The 27,837-nt window shown below is 39.8% G+C and overlaps 1 protein-coding gene across 3 annotated transcripts; it reads right to left on the reverse strand.

Moving 5' to 3' along the window:
• Positions 1–185: 185 nt before the first annotated feature.
• mamdc2a (MAM domain containing 2a) lies at positions 186–27,837 on the reverse strand. 3 transcript variants are annotated; one of them, XM_010903384.3, is made up of 15 exons: positions 27,475–27,837; positions 27,061–27,174; positions 20,562–20,812; positions 14,010–14,094; positions 13,646–13,783; positions 13,169–13,425; positions 11,689–11,782; positions 10,406–10,552; positions 9,774–10,039; positions 6,991–7,087; positions 5,176–5,319; positions 1,835–2,094; positions 1,660–1,747; positions 1,200–1,262; positions 186–905 (listed from the first exon to the last, which is right to left on the reverse strand). In XM_010903384.3, exons 1-14 carry the CDS (start codon positions 27,503–27,505, stop codon positions 1,201–1,203), a joined length of 2,034 nt encoding a protein of 677 aa, XP_010901686.2. In that variant the 5' UTR covers positions 27,506–27,837; the 3' UTR covers positions 186–905; position 1,200. The 3 variants fall into 3 exon arrangements, with proteins under 3 accessions (XP_010901686.2, XP_019907810.2, XP_010901687.2); XM_020052251.2 differs by having other exon boundaries at positions 186–1,262; XM_010903385.4 differs by lacking the exons at positions 186–905; positions 1,200–1,262; positions 1,660–1,747 and having other exon boundaries at positions 1,953–2,094; positions 5,180–5,319.

A 27,837-nucleotide genomic window follows, 5' to 3' on the forward strand; every position in this document is an offset into this window, starting at 1 on the left:
TGCAGGAAACTTGCACTTTTCTATGTGCAAGGTGACAAAACATTCAACCTGGATGGATAGTTATATAGCATTATGCACCCCTTAATTACAATCTTTTGTGACAACTTTATGATAACTGGATATTACACTGTACAGTGACTCTGACCACTGTGCCACTCGAAGAATTGTTCTGAACAAAAGGCAAATGAATGAAAAAAAGTTTAATTTCCTACTTCATAAACAGGAAATAGGAAGCTCCGGCAAGCATGTGAATGCAACATGTGACATTATGATAAGACACAACACTCGAAGCAGCCGGCGTGTGAGGGGACCAACCTTTACCAGTTACTTTGACTCTGTCAATCAATCAGTCAGTAATACTGATTTGGTTGCACAATTACTTTCCTGACAAAGTGGTCTAGGTTCTATTAAAAAAGGACTCCAATTAATTTTTTATTTCTAGACCACATTCTATACACATACTAAACATCAGCAGTTAATAGCCCTATATAGGAAATAACACGATTTGTAAGAGAAATATTTGACACCTGAGGGAGAGAGAAAAGAAGCTTATTGCAGTGGACTCTGATAAATGAACTGCTGGTTTCTTGTGAATTCAGACCCAAAGCTGGACACAAATCCTTTGTCACAGTGGAGCTTGATATTCTAAAAATGCATATTGTGAATGTAAGATACACATTGGATGATATACCAATGGGTCAGTGCTATACAAGTTTTTCTGGTTCTTACTGTACACAAAGTATAATGTCCTATTTTTTTTTTCTGCAAACATTCTGCAGTGATTATCTCTCACCACTAGAGGGCAGCGTGATCTATGCATAAACCAACAACAATGACAATCTAAAAACAGTATAAGGCAACCTGAACCACTTAGGAAAAACTACTCCAACATGTTATTTCTGCACCTACAATACATAAATAAAAAGAAGAACACATTGTCATACACATCCATCAGGGAACATTTGATTCCTTATGTTGGCATGATTGGAGAATACTGAAACAAACATTTCACTGTACAAAGGGCTGTAGCCTAGATTATAACATATCCTAAGAAAAGGAGACAGTGAGCATTGCTCTACTCTATGTAAATGTTCTTGTTGAAGTGTAGTCTCTTACACACACACACACACACTACACACAAACACATTCTCAACCATCAACATCACACACAAACACAGTCACACAGCTGTGTCACACACCTCAGTACTCGAACTCGATTAAGTTTTCGGAGAAGCCGGAGTATGGTATATTATCACCAAGATCTACAAAAAAGAGAAATTGGTCATTTTAACAACATTCATATGTGAACAGTGTCTATTCTATGTACTGTACAGAGAAATTGGATGAATTTGACCCAGGACCTGTTGTATACATTGCAGTGTTTCAGTGAGGTTATGATGCTGAGTTACTGAACAATGATTAGATACAACACCATCAAGCACAATGTGACTGTACTTCTCCAGCCCTGGACAAGACTGTGTTAAGTGGTTCTACTCAATGAAAAAAGAGCACAGTAATTCTTATACAATGTCGTTGATCATGTATGTCATTATTATGTAACACTGAGCTGGTTGGGGTTTTTGGATAGCATACAATGTGTCAACAGGGAAATGTGTGTTATGCCTATTTTCAAGTTCAACGAAGTCCTGGAATACCAACCTGCTGTGCATGGTCCTTTTTTAATAACAATGTCATCAACAGCAATATCGCTTCTTATTGATGGGCCGCGGATGGCTTCGAAAACAATCTGTAAATGGAGCAAACACAAGTAACCCTTGTTCTCCACGCAGCATTGGCATCCTCTGATGTGTTAAAAGCATGTCCTTTGCTTTACCTGATGTCTGCAGTCGCACATGTAGTCCAGCATTGCCCTCATCCAGGAGATACTCTGCTCGCCGTGCCGTCTCCATAGCAATGCCTCGCGATGGGTGTCACCACGGCGCAGAAGCACGCTCAATATGCCAGTGCCGGAGCCATACATGTGGTAGTAGAAGATGAGACAATGTGGCTCCATGGAGCCCCTTAGGTCCGTGGACAGCATGCGGGCTGTGTGACCCGGACGCATCAGAGAGGCCTCAATGTACATGAAGTACCCTGGAGAGAGACCAGTGAAAGCTAGTGTTCATTTTTCAGCTGAACATTTGTAATGTTGATTAAGGAGTTACATTAACACTCCGCAACCACTGTAATGTAAAGTGTTATAGGAGAATTTCATCGGTTTTTACATTTACCATTATTTTCACTCTGCGTTTTTAGGTGATTCCCCAACTGTAAACTTTTTCATAACATGCTTTGATGTGTTGTTGTATGGTTAAATCTGAATGAGACGGCAAAATGTGATTTTTTTTGTGACTAAAAATATCCTAAAACGTTTTAGAGGATCAGCTTCAAATACGAAAAGAATAAAAATAAGGGAACATTAACATTTGTGAAAATCAGTAAACGAGAAACTACACAACACTTTGCCAGCCAGAATAAACAGACTTTTCCATCTTTCAAGGTTCTCTATAAATCCTATTGGTAAGACTTCACATAAGATTGTAAGATTATACATAACAATGTTGGAATTAACTATTCATTACTATGGAGGAATGTCAACACTAGGATCAGTGTAACAAATTGAAAAGTTAGGACCGATATTTAACTCAGACCAGTGTTAAATTTAACACTGGCAATGTTTAGGTAATTTATTGGCACAAAAAATGTGAGGGACAATTAAAAAGTGCAAAACAACCAGTATAGTAAAATACACTAAGTAAGATATATTACGATTTTGTTATCTCAATCTAATCTATACTTATTTCTTTTAAATGAAACGTTGTTATCTAAGAACACAAATGATGCTGATTTTGCACTTGATGGACGATATGTATTTAGCGCAGTTGGGAAAAAGGTGTAGGCGTGGACATTTTCCTCCAAAAAAATCTACTTTCAATCTCTCTTCTTAATTCAATCTGTATTCATAAGGAATTTGAATTGCTAGCTTTAAGTATTTAATTAGGAAATAATTCTAAAATGAAAGTTTGAGTACATCGCCTACCACTCTGCCAAGAAAGTTATACCAAACCCCCTAATGGACCTGTTGGCCACATTTATATCAAATTAAGTGATTATTTGTGATGATTTTAACCTGGACTTGGAATCACAGGTAGCAGATAGTATAAGGGAGTTCTATGTTGGACTAAACTTTACCCAGCTAATCACCAAGCCAAAACAGCCAAATTGGAGCCTATACAGTCTACATTTGTATTATATTTTAAAACATGTTCCAGAAAAAATGTATGGCAAGCTGTGTATTTCCACTGGCATCTATTGCCCGATTGTATGCATTAAATGTCATAATTCTGAAGACCAAACCATGTTTCATCACAAAAAGACATTTTAGATTTTTTTGTGAAAATGCTTTTTTACAAGACCTCTCCCAAAGTGACCTTGACTGCATTTCAAGCATTTCAGACACAGAGACAGCAGTACAATATTTCACTAGCGTTTTTACCTCTATAGCCTTATAGGAGGATAAGAGTCAAGAAGAGATCCAATCCCTGATTTAAGTCTGAAAATATCTGATGCTATTCATAAAAGAAATGCTATTATCAGAAGATTGCATTTTGAACAGATTTTGGTCTGGTTTTAGATGTGGGCACAGTACTATCACAGCTACTGCTCTGTATGTAAATGATATGGTCAAAGACTTAGATGAGAAATTAAGTTGGGTTGCTCTGTTTGTTGACCTGTCGAAGGTGTTTCGATATAGAAGATTACTCAGTCTTATTAAAAAAGCTGTCTTGATTGGACCTGGCCAGGGACACTTGCACACGGTTTCAAAATGACCTTGGTTACAGAACACAGGCTATTGTAGCTGATGGAAATCTACATTTCTTGTATTCCACAAAAGAGATCCAAAGGGCTCAATCTGGGTTCTCCATTGTTTGCTCTATATATTAATGAAATCTGTAACTCTTTAAGAAATTGTGCATTTTTATATGCTGACAGCACAGTACTATATGGTATAACACACAACGGTACGCTTCCCTCTGTTGAACAAGCCGTTTCACACCTGTAGTCTGATTTCCAACTGTTACCAAAATCTGGTACTAAATACAGTGAGGGAAAAAATTATTTGATCCCCTGCTGATTTTTTAAGTTGGCACACTGACAATGAAAAAAGTGTTGTGGACAGATCGAGCTCTTTGGCCTCAACTCGCTATGACCCCAAGAACACCATCCCCACCATCAAACATGGAGGTGGAAACATTATGCTTTGGGGGTGTTTTTCTGCAAAGGGGACAGGACAACTTCACTGCATCAAAGGGATGATGGACGGGCCCATGTGCCGTCAAATCTTGGGTGAGAACCTCCTTCCCTCAGCCAGTGCATTGAAAATGGGTCGTGGATGGGTATTCCAGCATGACAATTACCCAAAACACATGGCCAAGGCAACAATGGAGTAACTCAAGAAGAAGCACATTAAGGTCCTGGAGTGGCCTAGCCAGTCTCCAGACCTCAATCCCATAGAAAATCTGTGGAGGGAGCTGAAGGTTTGAGTTGCCAAACGTCAGCCTCGAAACCTTAATGACTTGGAGAAGATCTGCAAAGAGGAGTGGGACAAGATCCCTCCTGAGGTGTGTGCAAACCTGGTGGCCAACTACCAGAAACGTCTGACCTTTTTTGATTGCCAACAAGGGTTTTGCGACCAAATACTAAGTCATGTTTTGCAGAGGGGTTGAATACTTATTTCACTCATTAAAATGCAAATACATTAATAACATTTTTTACATGTGTTTTTTTTTGTTATTCTGTCTCTCTGTGTTCAAATAAACATACCATTAGAATTATAGACTGATCATTTCTTTATCAGTGGGCAAACGTACAAACATTTTTAAGTCACAGAACCACAGAATCTTAAATGACCCTAACATGACTACCTTAAATTATTTTTTTACAGAACGTATTGCTTCTCAGAAATACCTTGAGTACATGAGTACATGATGTACCTTATACAAATTCAAAGTCTAGCAGTTAAGATTACTCCCTTCGGCCTTCCTTGACTTCAAATTTGCATGAGTCTTCACATGGGATTGAATGGTATCAGGTAAACGGTGGCTTTGTCTGCGTCTTTAGTCTTTGATAGAAATGTGTGTGTATGTGAAGGGATGAATGAATGGAGTGACTCACCCACCCCTGTAGTGTGGTCCCCTCGAGGCCCAGTGTAGGAGGTGGGGGTCTGCCCCTGCACCCGCAGCCAGTCCCCTGAGTCTGTCTTCTCCTGGGTGTAGCCACAATCTCCTGTTTCAAAGTCGCACTCGCCAGGCACTGGCCCTGACACACACACACACAAACACACTTGATTCAAAGTAGAAATATAACTGTATCTTATTTATTTCTCATTTTACATTGTAGTTGGCAATCACTGTTATCCAACTTGAGTTCCATCATCCCAAGTGGGGTTGGGGCGGTGTTACATTTCTTAAGAACTGTAACTGTTGTATAAGCAATGACTCAAGTGATTTATTATCAGAAAATAAATGACTGCTGCTTTGAATAAGTATCTTCCCTGCTCTGCACAACCAAGTTCGTACGTAAATCATCTATAAAAGTTCCTGTCTGTACGCCAATAAGCCATAATCACAACCCTGTTGATTGGCTGAGCACTTTGAAATTTACAGATAGACGGAGAATGAACAATTGTCTTAGTATTTCTGCTTTTCTTAGATTTATTAAAGAATATGCACAGTCACCCATTTTACTCAGAAATTCTTAGTGAACATAAACAAACACACACATTTTCTTCCCTGATTACAGTACATTCCCAGACAGTTTGGCCATGTTGCTTTATTACAATTAGTGCTTTAGGGTGATGTCATCCTATTCCCATTATTTTGCCTCCTGAACTCCTGAAGAGATACTGGGAATGGCCAAAATGGCCATACATACAGTACATTGCGAAGCAAAGATTGTTTTTCATATTGTGGCCATCATACTGATTACATCTGGTTTCAAACAAATATCATCACATTTTGTGAAAACAAAATAATTTTCTGTAATTATTATTGAAATAGAAATCAGCAAATTGGTGATAGTTAGAAACAAACTGTTTGCAAAGGCCTCATTTATGTTTCATGTATCAGACAGTGAACACAATGCAAACAGTCTATGGAGAAACTACTTGTGAGGCCTTCTGCACTGCCCATGTAATTACCATGATACATCATAGATGGTAAGAGCAAATGTTTCCCAGAATAGCTGACCAAGAGCTTAGTAACAGTCACAGTTTAACTGAAGGACCCAGCCCTTTCACTTAGCAACAGGCTAAAAAAAGATCTACAGGGAAACCACTTATCCACATGGCTATAGAGCAGTCGTGAATTCCAACTTGGGTTACTTTCAAGCTGCTCTGACTTGAACAAGGTGTCAAGGCTTTCTCCTGATCCAGTCACTAAGTGAATTTAACAAAAACATGTACTCCTGTGCACAGAACAACTTTAGCACCTCACACAGAGCCTGAATATGCAGCCTATCCAAAGCAGCTGTCTGTGCCAGCTCTGGTAAAACTAAATGGCAATCTTTTTATAAACACTTAACTTTGGAGATAAACAGCTATGGCTTGGACTGGCTAGAGAAAAAGATAAATATAAAAATAGAACATTTATTTTCACAGAAATCAACACTAGAACAGTGCAATTAATCACTTGACCCTGAACACTGTTTGGGCTATAAGTGTTGAAGTCAGTGGGAGATTTGCAGGACAGTTGTACGTGCTGTGCATATCCTAAGTTATGATCTGGCTCTGTAAGATGTTATTTACATTAACATTTAAGTCATTAAATATAGCAGATGCTTTTACCTTGAGTGACTTACAGTGGTGAGTGCATTTTCCTACTGGACCCATGAAGAAATCAAACCCGAACACTGGCGTTTCAAGTGCCGTGCTCTGACAGAATGGTAGGGTTAAATGTCTGAGGAGCTGTGTATACATTCCTGCTGTCTTACCTGCTGGGATTCGACAGTCGCCAATGGCCACTCTGATGTCATCGAGAGCCAATAGGGGACAGTCCCAGAAGTTCTGACAGATGCTGACAAACACTACCTGAGAGAAAGAGAGACAGGCCTTAACACAGACACTACCTGAGGAAAGAAAGAAAGGCCTTAACATAGACACTAAATGAGAGAAAGAAAGACAGGCCTTGACACAGACACTACCTGGGAGAAAGACAAAACAGGCCTTAACATTAATATTACTATAGTGTAATGAAATATGTGTTTTGGAATGTTTGTGACGGTGTCATGTTGTCTGGTGTCTCATCTCAGTGGTACATCCTAATCTCACACCATTTTACTTAATGAGGTACTGATGAGGTGATTACCTGAACCAAATCTAATTTAACAAGGGAAAGTATAAAAACCACTGCTGTGGTCATCACTCTTGTAGTAGGACCAGCTAGATGGCAAAAACAGTGCAAGTAGTACCTCAAAGGTAATTTGAATAAAAAATAACTATTCAGCATGACAAAAGAGTTGAAAAGAAAATCTTTGAGTGAGGAAAAGAAGGGTTCAGTTCGGGCTTTACTGGCAGAAGGATAAAGGGAGCTTCCATCCTGAAAATTTCAAAGACAGCAGTTTATAAGAACAAGGTCAAGCAACAGACATTGGGGACAACAAAACTACAGACTGGCAGAGGGCGAAAACGACTGTCCACTGACCGAGAAGACCATCAACTCATTAGAATGTCACTCAACAACCGTAGGATGACATCAAGTGACCTATAAAAAGAATGGCAAACAGCAACTGGGGTGAAGTGCACAGCGAGGACAGTTCGAAACAGGCTCCTAGGGGCAGGGCTTAAGTCATGCAAAGCTAGAAAAAAGCCCTTCATCAATGAGAAGCAAAGAAGAGGCAGGCTGAAGTTTGCAAAAGACCATAAGGATTGGACCATAGAGGAATGGAGTAAGGTCATCTACTCTTACGAGTAACATTTTCAGCTTTGAGGATCTGTGATGATCTGGGGATGCTTCAGCAAGGCTGGAATCGGGCAGATTTGTCTTTGTGAAGGACGCATGAATCAAGCCAAGTACAAGGTTGTCCTGGAAGAACACCTGCTTCTGTCTGCTCTGACAATGTTCCCCAACTCTTAGAATTGTTTTTTCCAGCAGGACAATGCTCCATGCCACACAGCCAAGTCAATCAAGGTGTGGATGGAGGACCAACAGATCAAGACCCTGTCATGGCCAGCCCAATCTCCGGACCTGAATCCCATTGAAAACCTCTGGAATTTGATCAAGAGGAAGATGGATGGTCACAAACCATCAAACAAAGATTTTTGTGCCAGGAGTGGCATAAAGTCATCCAACAGCAATGTGACAGACTGGTGGAGAACATGCCAAGACGCATGAAAGCTGTGATTAAAAATCAGGGTTATTCGACCAAATATTTATTTCTGAAAAGTTCCAACATTAGTATTTTGTTGTTGAAAAATGAATACGAATTTGTTTTCTTTGCATTATTTTAGGTCTATAGACAATGCATATATTTTTGGTTATTTTGAGTAGTTATTTTATACAAATAAATAATCTAAATGACAATATTTTTATTTGGAATTTGTGAGTAATGTTTTCAGTAGTTTATAGAATAAAACTGTTAATTTTACTCAAACACATACCTATGAATAGTAAAACCTGAGAAACTGATAATTTTGCAGTGGTCTCATAATTTTTTTCAGAGCTGTATGTTAATGTGTGAATGCCGGTTTCTTTGTTTTCATTGTTTTAGCCAAGGTGAGGTGATCCTATTATAGATGCAATGGGGGAGTTTGGAATTGGTCTGTCTGGTGGGGATAAATAATGAAGATTTTGAGGGGACAGCAAATTTACACTGTTATACAAGCTGTAGACTCACTACTTTACATTGTACCAAAGTGTCATTCATTCAGTGTGGTCACATGAAAATATATAATTCAATGTTTACAAAAATGTGAGGGGTGCACTCACTTTTGTGAGATACTGTAGATTACTACGGCATTCCTCGTTCATCTTCACACTCAAGCTCGTAGGGCTACTGGTAATTACACACACATAGGTAAGTCTAAGCGACCAGACTTGGTATCCCTGAGTTGTGGATATTCAAAGTAGTCTGGTTAGGCCCAGGAACATATGACATTGGCTAGTCATCCCTGAGTCGTGGGTTTCGTAACATTCTGTGTAGCCCCAGGAACACATGCCATTTTACTGTAAGGTTCATGTTAAATGACCTACACCTTATGGTTGCTTATGATAACTATTATAGGCACATACACATATGTAAATTAAAGTGACCAGACTGATCATCCCTGAGTTCCAGGTTGCTACACAATCCCTTGTTTTCCTTACTTGACTGATGAGGAGCATTGAGGATAATATAGGCTGTGAAACACATGATCTTTTAAATGTTTGGTTTGTGACGAAAGATTAGCTACCTTTTCTAAGAACTTCCAGCATAACATGGTAATTGATAACTGCGTATGTTTACAAACAATATGGAGTCAGACTATTAGGTCATAGATTCTCATTTGCATGAATTCTCCTACCTGTCCACTCAGTAGCATTCCTTTATCCCCCATACCCCCCATTTTGTTTTAACTCTATTTCTATTTTCTTATTCTATGTTTGATTATTATGGTTGATTATTATGATGCATTTTCGTTAAAAAAATATATTTGTAAAGCACAGTGAATTGCTTACATGTATGAATTGTGCTATATAAATAAACTTGCTTGCTTGCATACTCCCTCCCAATCTTACCTTGGTGGTCATGGGTTTGGTATATGTGATGTCCACCTTGGTCCATATTTCTCTGGTGGTTTCAGTGAGGCTCCAGACCTTCTCCTGAGCCACGTTGTTCTCATCATAGATGTAAATCATCAGTGCGTTGTCCACACTCCTGAAACCATGCAGGGCGTAGTAGAAACGCAGGCAATACTTATGGTTACCGGGGAGGAAGGGACCGTGGAGACGTCCCATGTAACCGTACCACAACGTGAAGTATGTGTTCACTAGCAGGAACGAGCCTAGAGAGTAGACATAGGATATCATGTTACTTCTTTAAATGTTTTGGCGCTATGAATTAGCTTAGCACTACACCAAATTGACACCTGGGGCCCCCTAACAAATTATCTGTTTAAATACTGTATGGAAATACATTTCCCCCTAACTGAAAATGTTGGTTTACTTAGTAAGAATCATTGTAAACTGAAGCCTAACATTCACTTCCAAGTAACATATTCTCTTTATATGCATGTTCATTGGAAAAATACTGTAAGTTCAAAGACTTGGGCAAAAGTTAGCATTCACTGGTGAGGTTACACATAAATAACACATAAAATAGCGTAAGACATATTTATTGCACAGGCTTTAAGTAAAGTGTTACATCTCACCAGTTCCTGTGGTGTGGTCACCTATCCTGTAGGCATTGGGTTTCACTGTCACCCAGTTCCACACCTTGCTCGCCACTCTTTCTCGGTGGTAGTGACACAGGTCCTTCTCAAAGTCACAGTTGGCGATGGATGGGTCGACCAAAGGCTCTGAAATTAACCAGCCATGGAAAACAAGGTGCAGCAAGTGGGACAAATGTCTCTTCTTGACAACAACAGCGGTAAACGTACCCCGTTGTCTGGATTTTAAGTTTGTGAACGACAAAAAGGATAATGTGAATAGAAACGTTTCATTATCAATATTCCTGTTGCTCTGCTCATTCTAAAAGTGCGTGCACACTGTCGGCTTGCTAGACCTACAAAGAAGCACTCATTCATTTCCAACGAGAGTCAGCGAATCATGGCGACAGCGGGCGGAGCTACTCTTGGAGACAAAAACTCCCAGCGACAGCGACAGTTGAGATAATGTTCAACTTTCTGCTAATTTCCAGTGAGCGAGCAGTGACAGAGTTCGGTGACTATCAATGGCAGGGCAGATGTTCTTGGCGTCTTGAAGTCCCTTCTCTTTTCTACTCACTAGTTAAAACTCACTCATTAGCTAAAATATATTGATGAGAGAGAAACGTATAATTGCGGAGTCTGGTTTCCCCGTTATTTATGATGCTTCTCTGGCTTCATGCAGAGATCTAATTAAAAAAAATGGATGCTCTGGTTGTTCATCGGGATCGGGGTGATACATGCATAACGTAAAATGAAGTAAACTGTTATTTGAACATTGACAAATCATTGACTTGGCATAATATGTTTTTAGTAGTAGTCACGCAAATACTAAATACTTATTAATATTTCCAGCAACAATCAGTCAACCAGTATAGGGGAACATCCATCTGTGTTCCCCTATCCTGGTTGACCGATTGTTGCTGGCATAAATTAGGAAGATACGCCTCGCCCAAGCCGGCAGTGTGCATCCTAGAGAAGGCTCAGCGACAGCTCACCAAAGATTGAGCGATTTGCGAGTTGAGCGAGCGGGCAGCGTACACGTAGCTTAACTGGAAATATGGCAGGATGCTTTGTCTGGGAGGGTTGCCGATCAAAACATTCTCCAGACATTAGAATTGAGCCGTAGATTGCATGAATGGCATTCCAGCTGTGCTTGAAAACATAATCGGCCATGATAGATTCCTCAGGTCTTAGCTGTGGTGTCATTTGGCTAGTAGCTACTGTATTACACTGAGTCTTGGACTAAACAACATGTGTGTGTATCATAGGGATGTTGAGCTTCTCACCTGTCTCTGTGTGGCAGAACTCAGGAGAGAAGGAGATGTCATCGATTGCCACGTATCCTCCACGGGCACTGTTGAAGGCTACCTCAAACACCACCTAAAACCACAGAACACTGTTAAAGGCTACCTCAAACATCACCTAAAACCACAGAACACTGTTGAAGGCTACCTCAAACACCACCTAAAACCACAGAACACTGTTGAAGGCTACCTCAAACACCACCTAAAACCACAGAACACTGTTGAAGGCTACCTCAAACACCACCTAAAACAACAGAACACTGTTATAGGCTACCACAAACACCACCTAAAACCACAGAACACTGTTAAATGCTACCCCAAACACCACATAAAACCAAAAAACACTGTTAAAGGCTACCACGAACACCATCTAAAACCACACAACTGTCAGTCCTGGCTGGGGGTTTTAGACATCTCTATGTGCCTGGGGGCCACAGTCAGGACCTGACCGCAGAGGTACCTCTAGGGATCTCTGCGCTGCAGTTTTGGTTGTCCCCAATTAGAGACAGTGGCGCTGCATTGCCTCTAATTGGGGACCCTATTTAAGTTTCCTTTGTTTGACTTCATTTGTGGGTCATTGTTTGCACCAGTTGTGTTTGTGGCCGTTCGCGGCGGGGCCTTTTCTTTATTCTTTTGTAATTGTTTCAAGTGAGTGATCACAGTAATAAAGGAATGTTTCAAGTCTGCTCTGCTCCACGTGTCCTGCCTCTCATCCATGACAACAACACGTTCAAACACCACCTAAAACCACAGACAAAACCCCATAACTCCCTGTCGAATGATAACTTTCAATTATTGAAGACGTCATGTATGGTGGGAAGTGTATTTTAAACCATGTCATTCAGGGATAATAGAAGCATGAAAACCTCCTTGTTAGAGCTGTCTACATTACAGAAACCACTTTGCAACAGCAGTAGCAGTTTGACTAACTTCTGTGGAGCTGTAACGGAAATGGTTTGGCTGCCAAAGAGACAAACCAAACATATGGGAAGAGAGAAAATGAGTCTGACTGGGAGGAACTCCAGGCCTGTTACTTCAGTTGTATTTATACTGGCCATAAACTCACAAGCACAAATTCACACGCAATGAACACACACATGTAGAAAAACACACACTGCCTACAGGTGAATGTTTATAGTGTAGATAGAAAACACTCCTTCACCTCCAAATGGAAGTAATATTTTTACCAAGAATATTCCCCTCTAAATTGTAAGGAAAATCCTTCAGGAGCAATTGCACAAGGAATTTACCAAAGAGGTAACCCTTAACAATCCTGTCCACCAAAAGTTAGTAGCTGAGGAAAACTGGATCCACTTCCTTTACTTTATGTTCTTTTCTTTTTATACTTTTCTTTCCTTTTCTCAAACAACAAATGTAGTTGTATGTGGACCAAATTCATTTAAATCTATAAAATAATAATGCCCCAGTCCCCTTATCTCAAGGGTTTGGTTTTCACTCTGACCTCCAGGGGGTGCGGGGCCTTGATGTCCACGTTGACGAGCCGCCAGCTTATTGTAGCATAGACCTCTGGTCTCCAGATCTCTTCATAATGTCCCAGAGTGTCCCTGGTGAAAACTGAAAAAATGTTGCCTCTTTCCTGGTCGCGCTGGTAGTAGAATGACAGGCAGCCGGACACTGGCGTGGTGGTCATGGCAGATGTCAGTTTGGCCACTTCCTGGAAGTGCTTGGCGTATACTGAGTCCACATACATGTAGTGTCCTGGAGAGTGTAGGGGCAGAGGGTAATGGGTTTGAGCGAAGATATGACAGCAAATCATGAAGAGAAAAAATGTGTACATGTACTGCAAAAAAACAAGGAACAGCGTTCATGATGTCACCTGTGTGTGTTTTTCAGAGTGCATTCATACCTTTGTGTACGTGTGTGTATTTATACTGGCCTAACTATTTGACTGCTCTTGGCATCATTGGTGTGTCCGTACCTCTCTGGTTGTTCATGGTGTGGTCATCAGGCAGGTTGGATTGTGGGTCTCGGGCCAGACTTCCTCCAACGTACCAGTTGACGTTGGGGTTCCAGTGGTTACTGTAACCGCACAGGTGATGCTCCTCAAAGTTACACTCTGACGACAACGGCGACAGTTAGGTTTCCCGCTAACACTTCACGTTACTGGTGGTTTCTTTTTTTTTCAAAACAACCGCCAGTCGCATACTTTATAGATCTGTCATGTGACTATGTTAGTACTATTTCAGCATCTCAGCACATCACAAGGTCATCAGATTACCACGGGTCGTTGTAGATCGTGAGTCATAGGCTTCACAGTTGTTACAGTCCACCGCTCAACTGACCTATGCAGTAGCCAGGTACGATGTGAATCTCAAAGAGCGCCACGCTGCTGCCTGTTTCCTTACGGGGCTGACCCTCCATCAAAAGCTGGGGAGGGGAGAGAGAGGGAGGGAGATGGTAGGAAAGGAGAGTTGAGCGAGAGAGAAAAAGAACTTGAGAGTGAGAGAATTGAAAAAAACATAATATCAGTTATATCAGTTTCCAGTTAGAAGAAATGTTCTGCTAGAGATAAAAACACTATGAGATGATAGCTCTCATCTGCACATCTCTCTTTTTTGTGGGATGGGCCTCTTTGAATTCCGCTGTTCTATTGTTATCTGTAAATTACAGTCTGAGACTGTGTCCATTGAAGTCGTTTGTGGTGATGTCAAAGTAAGGGCTGTTGTACAAAACAAAGAAATCAGAAACTGGATTGTGTCTAACCAATCAAAACGCTATGTTAACCAAATCTTCTGGGTCTTGACCAACCCATTGGTTTCTGGGACTAATCAGACTATTTAGAAAGTTTTTCTGATCTACAAAATGTTTGGCTGGCTTCTAGATGTCCAACAGTCTAAGCCATTGCCTTTTGTCAAATAAAATTGATTTTATAAATCCCTTTTTACATCAGCAGTTGTCACAAAGTGCTGGTACATATACTGTGTTTGAATCTGGCCCAATCTTATCTTTTGGAACTGTCAGTAAATCACAACGAAGCCTGAAAAAGTAATCAAACAAGAAACCAGGCAAGCCTAGTTCAGCCGGCCCGCAATAGAAAAAGATGTCACCTCAAGATTCAAACCCAGGGCACCCATATGAAGGGCTGTGTGGTTAACCACTACACCACAGAACTGTACATTTGCTAGGTGTCAGTATAGCCTCTTGTCTCTATCCTGAACAAATCCGCTTTTGCCACTGGCCGTTTTAATAGTTAATTGGCCATTCGTGAATGACATTGATACAGTTAAACTAACTAATGTTTCTTACTAAGTTTACATCCACCACAAATAGCTTCTATGTATTGCGTTTGCCACTGGCCGTTTTAACAGCGTATTAGCCAGTAATAACCTTTACCGGTATCTACTAACTTACTGGAAAAGTCATAAGAATTGAACAATTGCTAGGGAGTCTCCTAAGCTATTTCATTTCATGGCATAATAACATATATTTTTCTTTCATGGCAAAACAACATACTTTTTTCTTTCATTCGTGAATCACATTTATACAATAACTATCAATAAAGGCGACGATAACTCAATTTTTCATCAAGTGAAAAGACAAGAGAATTGTGGAATCTACTAGAAATTATTAATAAATATAATTGCTGTCAATAGATTCGAATTTAGGTCTTCCACATGAGAGGCACTGTCTTTAACCATTACACCACGGCATTACATGTTCCAGAGGTCGCTAGACTCCATTGTGTTAAACTAACTAACTTTTCTTATTAAGTTTACCTCCACCATAGCGTCTATGAACTGTATTGCTTTTACCACTGGACATTTTAACAGCTTATTAGCTAGTAATAGGCTTACTAGTATCTACAAACTTCCTAGGAATAATCATAAGAATTGAGTAATTGCTAGCGAGACTGACAGAAACAGTCGCAACATTACCGTAAACAGTTTCAGCCAGCGAAGTTTTGGCCAATACGGAATAATTCACACTGTGTACATCACTTCGCCTGCAAGGAGACACTGAGAACCAATAGTTCACAAGTCTGCTAATTAAGAGATTCAGTTTAAAAGTGTAAGCTTACATTTGAGGGTATTTACATCCATGAACCATAAACTATGAAGGAATTACAAACTTTTTAAATAAATAAATAAATAACGCTCACTGTATCTTTCTGCCAGTAAAGCCAGAATTGAACCCTTTTCCTCACTCAAAGCTTTTCTTTTCAACTCTTTTGTTATGCTGAATAGTTATTTATTCAAATTACCTTTGAGCTACTACTTGCACTGTTTTTGCCATCCAACTGGTCCAACTACAAGAAGATAATGATGACCATAGCAGTGGTTTTCATAATTTTCCTAGTTAAATTAGATTTGGTTCAGGTAAACACCTAATCAGTACCTCATTAAGTAAAATGAGGTGTGCCTGTGTTGGAATTTAACTGAAGTGTGTGGCAGGAGGATTCCAGCGTCAGGACAAAAAAGGTGGAACTTCACACCATCCAGACAGTGTTTGAACATCAAGAGTGTTTTAAAAAAATCTGGAATGACAACAATCAGTCTTGGGACAGTATGTCAAGCACATGGCCTGTCTGCATTACTGAGGGATGTGAATTCTTTCATTTTATATTTTTTCCACTCTGCCCTCACGCATGTTGATATTCTATACAGCATTCTTCAAAATTGAACTACAGATCCTCTCAAGGCCTTGGGGAATTTTTCCTGCTCCATAGCTGAACTGAATGACAAGCTGACCACAGACGACACCCAGCCACATCCAGATGCAGACAAGGCTGGTGCTGCAGCAACGCCACACAGGATGTGACGCACAGTGCTGTGAAATAATGATAGAGCAGTCAAAGGCTCGCTTTGAGAAGGTCCGGCACTTAGTGCCTTTTGAACTTATTGACCCTGAAGTTCTGGACTGTTAACAGCACAGAACCACAATATATAAAATGAAAATGCGAAATAATTTCATGATAGAGGCCAAACACAGGCCCCCCCACCCACCACGGCCCCGGTACAACCTCCTGTCCCCCGATAGCTATACCACTGCGCACTGGCTGTCTATCGAGCGGAACTTAATCCAAAAATCACCATACATGATAAAAGCAAGAACACTACTTAAAAAATAAAAATACTGTTAAAATACAAAAAATGAAGAAAATAATAAATAATAGTATGTTTTAAGAAGGGACTTGAAGGAATTCACTGACTCAGCCGACCTGATGTCCACTCCTCATTATTGCTCACTAGTCTTCTGCCAAAGACTAACCCCTCGCTGCCACTAACGTTACTCCCTCTTCCTCATCGTGCTCCTCGTCCTCATTATCCTCCATGTTTGGCACCACGATGTCCTCCACCACGTTAGCATTCACATTATCCACTCTGCCTTGTTTTTTGGGGGACAATAAACTTAAGCGGTCCATAATTAGAACACAGGTGTATTTTATTGATGGCATTTTGAATGCACAGAGATACCGTGCATTCACAATATCGAGTGGCAACTTCATGGGCCACTCGATCCACAACGTTGACATCAGCAAACTGCTCACCCACACGATGCCATTGTGAACAATAATTGAGAGAAATAGGCCTTTTGTGTACATAGAGAAAGTCTTAGATGTTTGAGTTCAGCTCATGATAAATGGGGGAAAAACGAAAGTGTTGCGTTTATAATTTTGTTCAGTGTATGATTTGGATTGTGATTGTTTGTTCGTTCTTGTTGTACATTTTTTGTATGCATTTCATTCGTTCATTGATTGTGCTTGCGTTGTTGTATAACGCTAAACATTTAGTTACACGCATTTCAATTATGCAGCCTGTTAGCCTGGGATCATTGAATCTCGTTTTTTTCTGTAGTAATATTCTGATTGTTTGTTGCCTCTAAATTTTTCAGCACCTGCTATAAACTATCCAGCCCCCGTAGCTCCCCCAATCACAATTCTCTGGCGCAGCTGATGGTGAAGATTAACCAGTTTGTGTCCCAGAAAGGTTGTCGATGTGAGCTTCTCTTCCAATAAGGTAGGCCCAAGCCTATAGACCTCTTTTCCTTTCACTCTCCTGTCTACATTGCCTGTCTCTCTTCTATAATGACCATCATTTTTTCTATTGTTAACAAATTGTTTTTTGCGGGACATGATGTTTTACCTAATGTGTTGCATAATGGTTGTGATAAAGGCATTTGCAGTATTATTGGCAGTCGTTACAGTTGGAACACGTTTTGTAGTGCCTCTCTAGGTGGACCTTTTTTTGAAATTGCGGGTTATGATAGAGCATTCTGTTCTATCATGTAGCCTATCGTTCCATCATTCTGGCATATGGCATGTGCTAATGTGTATAGAGAAAAATTGTCAAACAGTATGTGTGTGTGTGTGACCATTCTTGTGGGCAATCGCAGTGCAGACTTTCAGCTTTAATTCAAGGGGTTGAACAAAAATATTGTATGAAATGTTTAGGAATTGCAACCATTTTCGTACACAGTCCCGTTCTTTCAGGGGCTCAAATGTAATTGGACAAATTAACAGAATCATAAATAATATGTTCATTTTTAATACTTTGTTGAGAATCCTTTGCAGGCAATGACTGCTTGAAGTTTGGAATGCATGGACATCACCAAACGCTGGGTTTCCTCCTTTGAGATGCTTTGCCTTTACTGCAGCTGTCAGAACACAACAGCTGTGTTCAGTTGTTATTCGTTCATGGGTCTTCTGCCTTAAGTTTTGTCTTCAAGTGAAGTTCATGCTCGATCGGGTTGAGATCAGGTGATTGACTCAGCCATTGCAAAATATTCCACTACTTTGCCTTAAAAACTCCTGGGTTGCTTGTATGTTTTAAATCATTGTCCAATTGTAAAGTGAAGCAATGTCCAATCACCTTTGCTGAACTTTGCTGAGTTCTATTTACTAAATTAAAATTAATTTAGTAATTGTAATGATCTGAGCATAAAGTAGGCTATAACTTTCTGCAGAACCCGTAAAATGCTCTTTTGCACACGTGGGCTTGACATCCTATGGAAACTAACATAATTTGCATGGCATTTGTTGAGATGTTTCTAACATAGGCCTCAAAATTACCTTATTCGGATTGGAAACATGATTTTGGAATCAAAATATTGTGCCAATAGATTGTCTATAAAAATAATTGCGATCCGGCTCATTATTTCGATCATGCAATTATGTAGGCCTAATAATTGCGACAGCCCGAGTTGTAGCCTATATGCTCAGCTGTTTAAATTTAGGCTCAGTTCACAAGGATTGTGAAGAGTTCATTCTGCTGACTAATAAAAAAAAAAGGAAAAAAAAATCATAGAGGATCATAGAGTTTGTGTTTCATTGCTGTTTAAATGTAGGCTATTATATGGCTATTTAAAACATTACAAATATTTAAAACAAAAAATTAAGAGACTACTGAACGTTTTTCTTTTCTTTCCCAAAAAGTTGAAAAGGAAGGTTTTGAGTAAGGAACATAAGTGTTCAATTTGCAGTGGTCTCTTAATTTTAACCCTTCTGTTCCTCACTCAAAACTTTCCCTTTCCTTCTCAAATTTGGTAGACTAGCCTCTGTTTTAGGTAATGTTGATGCATCTAAAATCAAACTAGTGACATAAACATTATAACAAATGGCTTAGCTATTAATAATTTGCCTTTTTAAGAGATTGTGTCATTCAAAACTCAGTACCTAATGCATGCTCAGTAGCTAAGTTATTTTTCAGTTTTTATTTGTTTCTACAATTCCACTACTAGCCAAAAGAAGGCTTAACATACCAATGGCGCCTTTAAAGTTGACAGTCTTTTCTTAACCCAATAATCATTTTAACATTTAACATCCAAAGTGCTAGAGTACAGAGACAAAACAACAAAACAAATGTCAGTCTAAATACTAAAGGACTGTATTGTATATTAGAGAACAATGTGTATTCTATGTGCTCAACATATGAGAATAAAATATTACAATCTCAACCCCCCCTCCTGGGTAGCAAGGAATTTTGCAGGAACTTTTGCAAGGCAGTGGGCCCCTTCCAAAACCGTAATCTCCTGTCAACCCATCATCCCACATCACTGAATCACAAGTGAATTCTGCCCAGCGACAAAGCTGCCTTGCCTGTTCCCTATGAACCACTAGGTCCCTTGGCCTGCACAGTAATCTGTCCAACCTGTTTCACACTAATGATTGAAGACAAGACGGCGACCTTAATGCAGCAATTTTTTGTAAACCTTGAAAACATTTCCTTCACGTCATTAATCGTTGTGACAAGGTGTGGGATGGGATCTCTTTTTCCCATCATAACTCACACATCCATTGGCTATCTAATAGAAACCCCCCTACTATTTTCCAATTTGTCACTCCCCTGCATACACTCAAATGGCACCCAATTTTGTGTGTTAATTTTGGCTAGAGCTCTAAAATAGGATGCTAAAATTAGAATAGGTTGCCATTTGGGACTCAGATTGTGAACGTATTGGCTTGTTTGGAAGTTAGAGAGTAAGAGAGTAACTCAAGTTATTCATTTGAAATGAACACGCTTACATTATCATCAGTAAGGCTGCTCTTGTAGCATTATGCTATGTATGGCTTTGGTCCAAAACCAAAACAATATACTCTCAAGTTGTTAAAGTGGGGTTATTTGGCTCTTGTTCTATCAGCTAGCCAAAGTATTTTGTAAACACGTTTCACTGATTACTTAAGTGTGCTTAGATAATGCAGTACTGTTGTAGAATAACTCTGCTTCTAGGTAAAGAATATAGACAGCTGAATATTTTGGTCAGTACATCCCCTTTTTCCTACTGGATTTGAGGTTAAGGGGATGTGTTTTAGTTGTGTAGTCTGCATGCATATTTGGTGTTGCTAAGGTGTGCGTGTGTGTGTGTGTGTGAAGTAACTGCGTGCATCTACACATTACCTGATATGTGTTGGAAGTGTTTCTGAGGTCAATGCTAGCAATGAGCCAGCTGTCTGAGGGCTTGTCTACACTCCACAGAGTATAGTCAAAGTTGTCTCCCTCTTGTCTCTGGTGCACCTGCAGAGAGCCAGCCCCAGTGATCTGGTAGACCAGCCTAAGACAGCTCCAGTCCAGAATCTCCAAGACCGGGCTCACCAGGACAGCCTTCTCCATCCCATCCATGAAGGACGAGTCTGCTGTGATAAAACGCCCTGGGGTGGATGAGAGAGAGGAGGGCTTTTAAAGTTGTAAATGATTATGTCAAACTATTATGTCAAAGGCCAATATCGCTAAGCTAAGGATGTGAGGGGAGGAGTGTGTGTGGGTGGGTTGTGTGTGTGTGGCCATGCTGTTTAGTGATAGTGTATAAACTTTTCAAACAAAGAGACAAAACTCCATACAAGCAAACCAAAACCTAACATCAGCATATAAAAAAACACAAAACATACTGTATGAGCACAGCATAACCTTACATCAGAATATGAAAGAAGCCTAAGATGAGCTAATAACCACAGAACCAATGTATATTTACAACATAAACATAAACATGTTGGTGGCTAACCAAGGAAGATTATGGAAAACTCTGTCAAAAGCGGTAAATAAGTTTGACAAAATCTGAGCTATCATCTGGAAACAAGAAGGCCTAATGAACTTGGTCCCATTTTCCCCCACGCTGCACAGTGGGTGGTGGGTTCAGTATGGAAAGAGAGAGAAAGAAGAGTAAAGGGGGAGAAGGATTAAAATTCTACAATCTAAATAATCTCTTTAATCTTAAATCGGCTGGTAATGGATGAATAGACCAACCTGGCTGGGAAGTCAGATCCTTTTTGAAACCAACTTCCGTTTGTGAGGGTTTTCACCCATACTCAGTATGGACTGTTTTTTGTTTTGTTTTGGGAGGACACAGATCAGACAAGCCACATGTTCTGTGGTTGGAGATGAACTGGAATTGGAGATAAACTTAAAATATATACCTATTTGAAACCCACATTTGCTAGATATGTTGACCTCAATATTCATAATTTTTTGTATTTCCAGCACTCCTTGGCTGTCCAGTTTTCAAATTTGGTGATTAATCCATAAACCACCCACAGGCAAAACTGGACCCTGTTATAGGTCAGATTTCCCCCCATGGCCCAGATCTGTTCACACCTACTGTGGTATTTCATATAAGTTTAAAAGCGTTTTTCACTCCATCCACTTTCATTACTTTGTCCATAACCATCCAGATGTTCTGACAGTGAGTGGACCTGATGGCATTCCTTCCAGATGGCATGTGGGCCATCTCTCTCTTAAGCTTCCCAATGTCCCTTCCCAACCCCCCCACCCGGTCTTAACTTAAATAATGCTTTCCCCTGCCCCGCTGTCTCAGAGTAGGTCAACTACATTCCTTGCTGAATTACACTATTCTCCTGCACTAAAACAGTCTGCTAACTACAGCACTGTTGACTGGGGCTGTGTCCAAAATATGGTCTTATTCCCTAAATTGTATGCGCTACAATCTTGACTAAAGATGATGGAAAAGGTTGCCTTCTGGATCTTCGGCTGTACCACAGACAGTCTCTGAACAAAAACACACTTGACTGAGACAAATGCTGTTCTCCAGCAAACAGCTTCACAACCTCTGAACTGTAAACAGCTCCTTACACTGATGATTCTTGTTAGCGTACAGTCTATGCAGATATTGCATACTACTTTACTTTCCAAGCTAAGGATATGGACACTTCTGGAATAACAAACATATTTTGTTAAGGGAGAAAAGAGTCATTTGTCATGATCTACGAGTGATACACAAACATGTTCAAAGACTGAATTCACCTAGCTGTCATTTGAAAAGAAGGTCCAATTGAAATATAAGTTCTGCTTTCAATCCAGCCCATCCAATAGGAGAGGTGTGAGAGGTCTTCTACATTAATAAGATGTCAATGCTCAACATGTGGGCAGTTAGGGTTACTGTCTTGCTTAGGGATAAAATGACACCCTTTTTCTCTGAAAGTTTTATCTGGGGGTTCCCTGGTGTGTAATATAGTACACATGTGTACATGCCTTGTAAATCACCAACTGTGTATATTAAAGGGCTTGATGCTTGTGTGGGTATGTAATATAATTGAGTAAGTAGCAGCAGGCTTAAACTAATGTACACATGTAGTATCTAAATTTGAGCCCACTAATGACAGCAGGAAAAAAATCCTGCAACAGGATAACAACACCATGTAGCAAACCTATACCATGACAGGACAGAAAACAGGAGCATTAGACGTCTGCTTTACCTCATCCTGACCGTTGTGTACGTCTCCTGACATTGTTTGATATATGGGCTTTCAGTTATTTATTTATTCATCAACCTTTATTTTAACCATAGAGAGATCAAGTCTGTTTTGCAAATATGCCTTAGTTATGAAGAAAAATACGTACATCAGCACAAAACATAGTGACTCATATTTAGATAATGCCTTTGACTAGACAGGGAACAAAAAAACCAAAGACGTCTGCTCTGGATCCAGGGTGTGTTCCAAAATCCGGAGACAGACATCCATGGTCAAGGGCAAGAGCATGTCTGTCCTTTTGAAAAAACAAGTGCACTTCTTAGGGAGCCATTTGGGACACAGTAAATGCTGGAGGAAATCCCCTTTAAATCTCTTATCTGACAGGGAGACATCTCTGAGAGCAAATGTCTGGGGCTTAAAGCCTTGCAGACTTTTAAACCAACTGCCTGTGGCTGGTCTATCAATGTGTTCCTGCACATGTCAACATGACTATGAATCCCACCACACTTGAACAGGTTATTTCTGTCTCTCGTGTCATCTGCTCATCCCCAGAACCTAAACTGGTACACCGATGGTTCAATGAACACCAACCCACCTACTGACCGTGTCCATGCTTCCAGAAGGAGATAAAAAGCTTATATTATATCAATCAAATGTATTTTATAAAGTCCTTTTTACACCAGTGGTTGTCACAAAGTGTTTTTGCAGATACCCAGCCTGAAACCCCAAAGAGAATCTCTGCATATCGTTGTGCATCGTAATCTTGCTACAATAGCCGAGGCGTGTGGGATTTGTGTCCCACACTGTGAAATGATGACATAGATGATAGAAAATTTTCCTTTTCTATTTTTTTACTTCTTACTGCAGTCCTCTGTGATTAAATAAAATAGCATCAATCAATCAATCAAATTTTATTTGTAAAGCATGACCAGATTACATTACAATATTGTCTAAGCAGGTTTTATATGGTCAGTGCTGGTCAAGTGCTAGTCCAAGTTGGGCAGTGCTGGTTTAATGAAGGTTAATAACAATACTGATACTGGTAAACCAGCCAAAACCTGCATGGATGGGCTGAAAACCAACCTTAAACTGGTCAGCTGCAAAACCACCATGAGAAGGTTCTAGGGTGACCAGCTGAAGCTTGATACCATCTCAATTTGTAAAGCTGTTTTATTTTTATCTTTCCACTAGCATATTTTTCTTTTTTTGTTGCATCTGGCATTAGATCCAGAGTTGCTGTGGAAACCAAACAAAACACATGCATTGTGGGACAGTCTTTCAGTTTTTATGGATGCATTTTCTGATTCAGTAGGAGTAGAAAAACCACGAGCCACCACATTCCACCGACATCACCAAGTTTGTGTCAGGCCATTATCAAGAGGATCAGAGTCCATGTTTGGCAGTTATTCCATTATCTTGCCTGCTTGCTTTGTTCTTTGTCTGACAGGGCTCTTGAATATAAATGCTTGAGTCTTTCAATGTAAAGTGAACTGTTTCATTCATCAACCACTTGTAAGCTCAAACACAGGAGGTCTCTTGGCATGGATAGCACTGCACTCACTCACTCCTTAAGAGTAGCCTACAGCTGGCTGCAGAAACTCCACTATATTTGCATAGAAAATCAGACCCTAATCCCTTATTCAGTGCTCAAAAGTAGTGCACTATATAGAGGGTGTCAAAAAGTCATGGCACAGAGAGAGTAGGCTACAAGACCAACACTTATTTTTAGAGGGAATAATGTAAACACCAGGGTCATATTATAAACTAGGCCTGCTGTTGACTGCTGTTGTCCTTCAGAGCTGCAAAGAGCCCAGAAACAAATTTAGAGATAGAAGAGGAAGAAAAACAGAAATTCAGTTGGGAGAGGAGTTTTGCAGACAGTGTGTGGCTTGGCGTACACACCTCTGGGTGGTGACATACCTCTCAGCCCAAATGTTTCTTTTTTACGCACCAGCAGATTCATATTCTAAACTCAGAACAATCTAATGTTAACACGTTTGTCTTTAGGGCTTTTTCAAACTGAAACTGGGGGATATTACAATGTATAAGAACAAGTTCACCAGGTCAAAAGTTCCTGCTTCAATGAAATGAACTAAATTAAGTTTAATCTAAATTCTAACTCTCTCTTTCTCTCTCTCTCTTTGTCTCGGTGTCCATCTCACTTGTTCTGTCTCACATTCTGCCATCCTATCTCATTCTCTACTCTGTCCCCTTTCTTTCACCAGAGGGATTTTCCTGTTTGGGTGAACTAATTTGCATAATGACCATTAGCAAACTTTCCAATTTATGGCTAGTAATTACTTCCTCTGGTTTGAAAAATGAACAACTTTCATAAGCAGTAATGCCAGATGTGTCATATTTTGGACAGAGGCCTCAGTCCAATTATTATTCTTAAAACTATAACAATTATAGTTATTTTTACTCTTCTGAATTCTCTGTGTGTATAGAACCATTACCATAATAATGAATAGACATCATTGTAATACTGGGTCTTTCTTACCCTCGACACACATGAATGTCTACCCCCCCCCCCACACACACATGTGTGTCTCTACCGATCTCTCCACTTTTCACTCTCCTCTACACACTTCACACATTCATCTCTCTGTCCCAATTTGTTGCTCGCTCTGAGTTTTCCCCCTTTCTTTCTCTCTAACTCAGACAGTGATGCGTGGAGACAGGCTCAGGATAAACACTAACCTGGTCAGACAGATTTAACTGCAATGTAGCCTTGCGATTTTACTGCCACTGTCCTTCTTTACATCTTTAACGTCTATTCTGAAACATATAGCCCTGCCTCAAAGGAGGTACAAAAAACTCTGGAAAATCTCAAAACATGTCATTGAAGAAAACCTGCCAACTGAAAGCATTTTGACTTTATCCATGTATATTGCACATTCATTCTGCACATAAGAAATGCAAACAAATATGCAACCCAAATATGTCAAAAAAAAAGCTGCAATGTTTTTCAACTCCTGGGGCGTTTCATAGTGCTGCAAAGTTTCATAAAATGCTTGAAAGTGTAGTAGACTGCTGTGAAGTTTCAGTCACTGTTTAGAGTCACTTTTATTACCAGTTTAGAGTCACAGTTATGGAAAACAAAATAGACAACAACACTTTTTATAGAACTATTATCACATGCCTTCATTTAGGTTATGGTATATTCCTTTTGAATTCCAGGTCCTGCTGATTTTATGTTCTGCCTGATAATGAATTACACCTAGGTCTAATATTGTCCCTGACAACAGGAGAACACTGAAGAAAGTTGTGGATCTGGCTTCCTGGTCCAGAGCTGAGTGTTAGGGCTCTATGATTTACTTTGCAGGCACATAGGGTCAGTGTTATGTTACTGCTAGTTTAACAAAACATGAATACCCGAACAAGGCCATTCATTATGTCAAAAAGCAATTGTTTACCGTGTTTTGCTATATTTTGCTTTTAAAATCAAAGCCTCTGACTTGAGGAGTTTCAGAATGAGCTAATTCAAAGGATCAGATCTATAAAATCCTTAGTCACAAAACATGTACTTTGACTTCTATATCTTCTTCTGTGGTGTTGAGTGGAGGTATTCTTATATATTTATGATATATAGAGTAGCTCACTCCTCACTGAATGGGCTTTTTACCAAACTTTGTAGCACATGATAAAACTTTTGCATTTTATGAAAGAATTTGCCACTGTTTTTGAAAATTTGCAGCATGGTGAAACTTCACAGGAGTTTACAAAACTTTGCAGCACTTTATGAAACTTTACAGAACTTTATGAAAGATTACAGCACTCTTTGATATTTCTCAGTATATTATGAAACTTGCAGGATTTTATGAAACTTCACAGCACTTTTTGAAACTTTGCAGAAGTCTATGTAACTTTACAGTATTTTAGGAAACTTCACAGCAAACATTGCAACCCTTCAAGAAACTGCAGCATTTTATGAAACCTTGAAGAACATAATCAAACATTAGCCTATTATTTTGAAAGCTTGTTTGACCGTTAGAGTTATCTTACCTGTTTTCACCCAGAATTATTTTGTGGTTTGCCTTCTGTATCCTATGCATAATAAACTAGAAACTATGAGAAACCTACATACTATCACTCTTTCATCTCTCAATGTCTGTCAAAAAATGCAATGTAAGGAGATTGGGTGTCCACTCCAATGTCATTTAAATATAAAAAAAGTAAGGAAATTCTCCAACCTTCCCTGTTTCTGGTCCATTTGGCGTAAACAGGATCAGATGTGTAACCGCAGGTACCGTTATCAAAGTTGCAGGAGCCGGGTAAAAGCTGCAACTGCGCCCCAAACACAAGGACTGGAGGACAAGAAGAATAACATCCATACAACGTGGCTACCAGTATGCCATAACTTCCCTTAAAACATACTTCTAATCTATATCATGCACAGTCAGTCAAAAAAGTTATTTCAAAAATGGCAAATCATCCTGCAGGACCTGCATTAGAGTCTACTGCGCCCATTAAAAAGCAGCAGTGTTAAAAACAATAAATAACAGAAGCAGATCTGAGAGGCATTGAAATAGGCGCAAGTACACGTTAGCATCTGTACACAAAAGTTGTAGTATGAAAATATTACAAATATAAAATATGCAACTTACAGAGAAGAGCGAGAAGGAAAATGCTATTCATGATGCGGAAGCGAGTCAATAAAGCGGGTAGATCAGTCCTCTTGAGCGCAACTCGTTAAATCCTCACTTATCTGTTTCCAAAGGGAATACAACCACTATACGGAGCGAGATCATCTATCTTCTGCAATGTCGATGTCCAAAAGACTAAAATCGTTAAAAGTTCAACGACTGAAGTGCCGTCTCTGAACAGTTGTCCAGTTACGGGTCCGTAACATGGCTTAATATCCCATTAATCCCAGTCCGAAACACGCGCTTGATTTTCGGATGCGAGTCGTGGATAGAACAGGATGTGGAGGAGAGGGATGAAGCGCCGGATCGTGCTCTCCAGGGCAG

Source organism: Esox lucius, chromosome 13 (assembly GCF_011004845.1).
Source record: "Esox lucius isolate fEsoLuc1 chromosome 13, fEsoLuc1.pri, whole genome shotgun sequence".
NCBI lineage: Eukaryota > Metazoa > Chordata > Actinopteri > Esociformes > Esocidae > Esox > Esox lucius.

Excerpts from the sequence above, each read along its gene's own strand:
- mamdc2a (XM_010903384.3), bottom strand. The coding sequence starts at position 27,505 with ATGAATAGCATTTTCCTTCTCGCTCTTCTCT. Across the intron at positions 10,553-11,688 it reads GTTCTGCCACACAGAGACAG|AGCCTTTGGTCGACCCATCC; the intron begins GTGAGAAGCTCA and ends GGTTAATTTCAG. Across the intron at positions 1,748-1,834 it reads TGTGCGACTGCAGACATCAG|ATTGTTTTCGAAGCCATCCG; the intron begins GTAAAGCAAAGG and ends CTCCATTTACAG.